This window comes from Melopsittacus undulatus, chromosome 6 (genome assembly GCF_012275295.1).
Source record: "Melopsittacus undulatus isolate bMelUnd1 chromosome 6, bMelUnd1.mat.Z, whole genome shotgun sequence".
NCBI classification, from domain to species: Eukaryota; Metazoa; Chordata; class Aves; order Psittaciformes; family Psittaculidae; genus Melopsittacus; species Melopsittacus undulatus.
In genome coordinates, this window is record NC_047532.1 from 68,708,441 (window position 1) to 68,715,549 (window position 7,109).

At 43.5% G+C, this 7,109-nt stretch overlaps 1 protein-coding gene across 1 annotated transcript; it reads right to left on the reverse strand.

The window, feature by feature from the left end:
• Positions 1 to 562: 562 nt before the first annotated feature.
• On the reverse strand, positions 563 to 3,568 carry AMER3 (APC membrane recruitment protein 3). Its single transcript, XM_005153955.2, has one exon. It carries the CDS (start codon positions 3,566 to 3,568, stop codon positions 563 to 565), a length of 3,006 nt encoding a protein of 1,001 aa, XP_005154012.2.
• Positions 3,569 to 7,109: the final 3,541 nt, after the last annotated feature.

Here is a 7,109-nt window from a genome sequence, read left to right on the forward strand (position 1 = left end):
ACAAGTTGCTCAAAGAAATGGGAAATGCTCCATCCCTGGGAATGTAAAGGACAGATTGGACAGAGAGCCTTGGGTGACATGGTCTAGTGTAAGGTGTCCCTGCCCTTGCAGGTGGTTGGAACTGGATGATCTTAAGGTCCTTTCCAACCCAAACCATCCTGTGATTCTACGGTTTCATGACCTCGTAGAGAGAAATCTGAGCTAAGAGCTGGCAGCAGTCTGTGGCTGGCAGCCCATATCCACCAATGTTGTTCCAAACTGGAGTGAGAAAGGAAAACTTTTGCCTGCTTCAGCTGGTACAAAACTGCTGCACCTCAGTGGAAGATGGGGCTTCAACCTTTGTATGGGACTTGTAAGACTCATTCAGTGTGATACCTGCTATACAAGGCTGCTGGTTTGTGCAATTTAAATTCCAGTTACTCTTAACTACCATGGTGGAGTGAAGGTTCAAAACAATGAAACTAAGAAACTGAAAAACCCTGAGTAGGTATCAGCCTCCAGCTGTTGTTTCACCTTTAATTTCAGACTTCCCCTAAGCACTCACCTTCTCAATGCAGATGTGTTACTGGTGGTTCCTCCCTGTCACTGCTGTGTCCGGGGTTGATGCCTCTAGGTGAGGGGACAGAGCACTCAACTGAGCCATGCCCCTGCAGGGAGTCTCTGCATAACTCCACAGCCCTGGGCTGCAGTGCTTGGGCTCCTTGGACTGCACCAGGTCAGCATGAGGGATGGTGGAGCTGCATGAAGCTTGTGAGAAAGTAGCAGGTATGTCTGAGCAGACAGAGTTAAAGAGAGGTAAAAATGTTGGTCTACTAAGAGTTGTAGCAGGGGCACAGTCACTTGGACTGAGGTCAAATGTAATGTCTTTTAAACAGCAGAGTGCTTGATTATTTACCTGGGCATATTCAAAGTTCATTTTGCTTCTAGTGACCTCGTCTAGGATTTTTGCTCTACTTTTCTGATGTTCAGAGTAACTTTGCTCCCCGTTTTGCTTCACATGATACAGACTGCCAGATTGGGAACTTGTCTCATATTGGTTTGTGCCAGGAATAGTTGAGTATTCTGGATTTTGGGCAATGCAGTTGCATTCATTTTGCAGCAGTAACTTGTTTTTGTACTGAGATATCTTACAAATGATATTGTTCATTTCATTCCCAATGCATTTGTCTTCCAGGTGCTTGTTTTCATAGCTGATTTTAAATGATGCCACTTGAGTTACACAGCGCTCTAAGAGCTGCACTATGTTAGGGCTGCTCTCTGTTGGTGTGGGGCTAATGTAATTCTGAAAGTGTCTGGGAGTCAGAGGCTGCAGTGGTTTGTCACAGGAAACAGAGTGATAAGTTGGTTTATTTCTGTCCTCCCTCTCAAGGGTGTCCAGGAGTGAGGTCGCAGCAGTCTTGTAGGAGTAACATGATTCTACTTCGTTATTGTCATCTAACAGAGGGTTTTCAGAGCTCTGAGAGCCACTCTCTCTGCTCAGCTTTTCTGGCAGTGGGGTTTTGTCTCTGGATGTCTCACATGCATCTGTGATTGTCATCTTCTCAATCTCAGTTGAAGATGTCAGCAGATTGTCTGTGTTATCCAGTGAGCGTGGTGTGTAGTTTGGTGCTCTGGTAATTTCCGCCTTCCCAGGAGCTGTAGGTGGATCCTTGTGGCTATTCCCTTCCCTGCCTTGGAAATCCAGATTAGATGTGTTCAGGCAAGAGTCTAGGCTGTGGTCTCTTTCAGCAATGTTTTCTGAGGAAGCTTGGGTTGCATGCTTGCTTTCATCCAAGGACACACATAGGTTAAATGCATTCAATTCTTGTTTGCTTGGTTGCTCCTGCTGAGCTGTGCTCACTTTCTGCTCTGGACTGGGGCTGGTTGGGATTGATGAACCATTAGACTTGTCTGGCTGTGACTGAGCACTCTGAGGAGAGTCAGGGGAGGAAATGAGTCCTGCATGTTTACGCAGCCAGTTTATTATGCCCATGGTCAGGGAAAGCTCAGTATCGCAGAGCTTTAGCAAACACTCTTTGCCTTTCCATGTGCTGTGGAAAAAACCCTGGCTGATAATGTCTAGAGCCGGTTGGGAAGCCATGTTCTCCTCAGCTCCAACATGAAAGCTGTAAATGGACAAAGGGATTTCAATGGCTTGTTCTGAAAAACTTTCAGATGCACACAGGTCATCGTCTAAGACAGAGTTTATTTTTACTTCATTTGGGTCATAGAAGAGCTCATAAAGGGCATCTCCACTGTAGCTGTCTCTTGGAAATCTACTTGGGACCCCAGGGGTCTGAGCTTCCTTCATTTCGTCATCTTGTCCAGGAGAGAATGAATCATAGTAGCCCTCATCACTTGTGGATATGGATTCCTGATTGTCACTTTTTGGCGTCCCTGTTTCTGCGGAGCTCTCTTTGGAATTGTCACCGTCTTCATCAGGCAACACCTGGGGGACTATCACAGACACAGCAGCCTGGCTTTTAGGTGTTTCCACGTCAGGACCAGGTACCTTCCGTGCCTTCTTATCAAACAGAGCACTCTGATGCAGCCTCACTGATTTGTTGATGTTATCCCAGAATTTTGCAAATTCAGCAGTCTCACTCTGGCCAGGAGAGGCCAGCTGCTCCACCCCCCCTTGGAAAGAGCCCATGACAGGGCTGTCTTTGTGCTTGCTTCGCCGCAGCAGAACTTCCTTGCTGTTCTCCAGCTCCAGGTGAGCAGAGCTCTCATCAGCAAAGATTTCCCCACAGCCGGTGAGGGAGTCGAAGCTCTTCAGAGAGGCAACGTCTTCACACAGGGTGTTGCAGCAGTCATAGGAAGAGTCAGACTGCAGTTCACTGTCTGAACAGTCTTGGGACAAGTAGTCAGCTGCAAAGTTTTCACCAGATTTGAAAAGGTAATTCGCAAGGCTCCCGGACAACTCACTCTTGCAGGCTGGAGAAGACAGATTCTTGTCCTTCTCCATCAGGAACGTGAGGCTGTCTGGTTTGTTTTTTCTTATATGGAATATATCTCTGAGCCCTTTCTTAGATCTCTTGAGGGAAATCCTCTTTCTTGGAATGGTTTTTGCGACAGCTGGTACAAAAGGCATCTGTGGCACAAAGTTCCTGTAATCAATCATCTGGCTGCTGCATGCAGACTGGTTGGGGCTGACCACACACTCTTTCTTACTGCTGGAAGAGCTGGACATACCTGAAAAGCTGATGCTGTTCACAAGCCGGCCCTTACCCTTTCCAGAAAACCCTTCCTCACAGGCCCTACTGCTGGAGCTGCAGTGCTCTGTTTTGTCTGCCTCAGCAACACAGTCATGGGTTTTACTCTTCCTTACAAGTTTGTAGGAGGACCCAGATGATTTTTCCAGGCTGTGGTCACCAGCTCCATTCCTTGTTGCTCTGGTAGAGAATCTGTAGTTCTTGTGTGTGGCCACACATGCCAGCTGGACTTCAGCTACGCTTTGGTTTCCCTCCAGAGCTGCTGTTTTGTCTTTCCCTGTATTGTCTTTGCTTATAGGAACTGAGAGCACTGGTGGCCCTTTCTCATGTTGCACACTGGATTTTATGAAGGTCTTTCCCCTCTTGAGCTCCATTCTGCTTCTTCATATCTGTTTCTGTAACAAAAGCAGAAGCAGAAAAATATTGATGTTTGTGACAAGCACTTGTAAACTTCAAAAACAACTGGACAACAAAGGGATGGGTATTAAACATTAACAGAATGAGCTTGTCACCAGAAATTTCCATCACTGAGCCATGGCATTGCATGAGAAACTGGAGGTACATTGGTAATGGTTGGAAGATCCTTTCCTGCCTTGTATCAACTGGAATATTGAGTAAGTCAGTGAAGTTACATAAAGAAGATGGTATGCGTTATTGGTTGGTCCTGAGGCTCAGAGAACATTTCGTCTGTTAGGGATTTAGGGTTATAATTTCAAGGGGGGTTTTAAACAGATAGATGTCCTATTCCAAAAGTAGAAGAGGCATCAATAAAAAGCAATGCCTGAGGAGCTCAAACTTGCAAGTGCGTGTGCATCAGGGAGGCAGCAGTTCATAAATCGCAGATTCATAGAATAGTCAGGGTTGGAAAGGACCTTAAGATCATCTAGTTCCAACCCCCTGTCATAGGCAGGGTCACCTCACACTAACCCATGGCACCCAAGGCTCTGTTCAACCTGGCCTTGAACACTGCCAGGGATGGAGCATTCAAAGCTTCCTTGGGCAACCCATTCCAGTGCCTCACCACACTAACAGGAAAGAATTTCTTCCTTATATCCAATCTAAACTTCCCCTGTTTAAGTTTTAACTCGTTACCCCTTGTCTTGTCCCTACAGTCCCTAATGAATAGTCCCTCCCCAGCATCCCTATAGGCCCCCTTCAGATACTGGAAGGCTGCTATGAGGTCTCCACGCAGTCTTCTCTTCTCCAGGCTGAACAGCCCCAACTTTCTCAGCCTGTCTTTATATGGGAGGTGCTCCAGTCCCCTGATCATCCTCGTGGCCCTCCTCTGGACTTGTTCTAACAGTTCCATGTCCTTCAATTTGTGTTTTTGAGGAGGACAAAGAGCTCAAGGTGGATCAAGCTGAGAAAATGGATCAAACACTTGACACATAGTGCTCACTTTATATTAAATTGATCCTTACCTATGAATAGAAAATCCATAAACTTTGGTACTACTGTGGAAAGCATGCTGAAACCAAATTACTGCATTTGCTTCCTCCTGAGCATAATGCATCCTTTATTGCACTACTGCTTTTACTGTAAAACATCAAAAGTGCCACACTGAAAATCACTATTAACTATGCCAAAAGTGTCATTTCTAGTTTAGAAAGGCTGGTGTAGCCCACAAGGCATTTTCACATTGAATCTGTGTTGTGCATTACTTAGTTGTTTCTAAAAATACTCTCTTACCTATATCAATGCCAATTTTGAACTCTGCCTGTATGGTTTAGTACTGAATTTGGTTTATGTTCTCAGAAATCTAATTAGTCATTAATTATTTTAGCCATGACACTTTCAGTTTTCCAGCAGTTATTCCATTGACAGATCTGATCCTTTCCTGGCTTGATCTACTTCAAGATTGAGTAAGCCCATGGAGTTACATAAAGGTAGGTCAGGAAAGAAACAAGCACTTCCTAAAAGCTAGTAGAGAAAACAGATTTTTACTGGATAGGGAGCAGGACAAATCCTCGAAGTTCTATTCATGAAAGTATGTGCTTGGATCTTTCCTTAATGAAATCTCAGTTGATGATTTATCTTGTTTTGAATTGTTTTGATGTAGTAACAAAAATCACTTAGAGCCACTGAGCTCTTCACCACACACAAGCAGCACAATGCTATCTCTAGCACTCCTTGACAAACCCTGTGTAACTGCTCTGATTAAATGAAAAATTACCAATACTCCCTTGAGAACAATCTTAGATCTGATCTGTGGATCCAGACCTACACACAGTACAAAGACAGCCAGGGAGATTTTAAATTCAGCACCAAGCCTAGCCTTCGTACACTCTGAAAGTACAACTTGGAGCAGTCTCTAGTGTGCCTTGGACTATAACAGCTGTCTGCAGCCTCCAGAGGCTTTCCAGTTGCCAGGAGCTGCTGTGAACAGCAACACTGAGCAACAAACACCTTGCAGGCTATAGGGAGTTGTGTCACCTGCAGCAGGTCCCCAGCAGGCAGATCATAGAATCACAGAATCAACCAGGTTGGAAAAGACCTTTAAATTCATCAAATCCAACCATTACCCCAGATCAGCGACAGCCTGGTTCTCAGAGAAACTGCAGTCTAGCAGGCGATTAACAATACTGGCAAACACATGTAGGTCAGTGACAAAAGGTGGAAAGGGTAAGGTGTGATTGTTTAACATCAGGAGTATGGATGCTACGGTAGACATCTATCAATATGATTGAGATGTTGGCACATTTATTTGCATTAGGTGCTGCATGTGAGTATTGCAGTGCCTTCTTAATGAAAGCCAGTAAAGATTTTACTACGCTGTCAGGTATCTAGAGTTCACTGATGCTGCAGAAAACTTGTTTTGCATATATAGAAATAGGTCACTGGGACATGATTATAGTTCTCTTTTGAAAATCAAGGTGTGATTGAGAAGAAATTCAGTGCACAGAACTTCATCAGAGCTGTGAAAACAATCAGAAATAGCTGCTGCAAGATCAGGTGTTAATATCCCCAAAATAAAGTGTCTGACATCTCAGTCCTTTGCAATTGTTGATGTAGGTCCTGTGTCCCTGTGGGAAGTACTGCTACCAAGAAACTCCTTAGAGATTGGTGACATGGCAAATGTTAGTGTTACAACAATGTTATGTAAGGCTCTTTGTAGCCCTACAGCTATTTCTGCCCATTCTGAGTATTAATCAAGGGTCATTTTTGTAGGAAATTGCATACTTGGGAATTTTTTCTGTAGGAACATTCAGAAGGCTTTAAAGGTAGATTTGTTTTATTGTCAACTATGAAACTTGTTAAAACTAAGAATTCTGGATGCCATTAGATAATATTTTGAATAAAGTAATCCTTGATCTGAATTCTATCTCCTTGATATGAAACACAATGAACTACCAGTTTGATAAATGGTTTAGAACTAGTTTGATAACCCAGTCTAGAAACTTCAAGGCTTGTTCTTTTCCTGTCTGCTTTTTATAGATTAGGTGAATGGTTTTATCATAAAAGCCCAAATGGCCTGAATAACATCTGTGCTGAAAATATATGTAGTATAATAATGTTAGCTACACTTATAGTAGCCTATTGTACTTTTTGAGCTTCCCCTGATAAGAAAGAAAAGGTTTTTGTTTGTTGTGTTTTAAAATTTAATATCCATACAGTCATCAACTTTGTATTCTAACTGTTTAATGTCTCTAATCCCATATATTCTTTTTCCCATTTCCCTCAGGATTCATGCCAGTCTAATTAGTATCTATTTCATCTGTCATCCTGCTATTCTGTTTTAACACTGGCATAGCTTTAGGAATCTTCCCCATTAAAAATGTTATTAAGTAAATGAACACCAAGAAGGGGAAGATCTCCTCAATCAGCTCTTACTGCAGAGCCTGCAGGATTTTTAACAGTCATCTCAGATGCTCTTTTGTAACTTCCCATCCTATGAGTTCCTTTTCATCCTCATGT

What these genes read in the sequence shown, in the direction of transcription:
- AMER3 (XM_005153955.2), bottom strand. Translation starts at nt 3,568, where the DNA reads ATGGAGCTCAAGAGGGGAAAGACCTTCATAAAATCCAGTGTGCAACAT.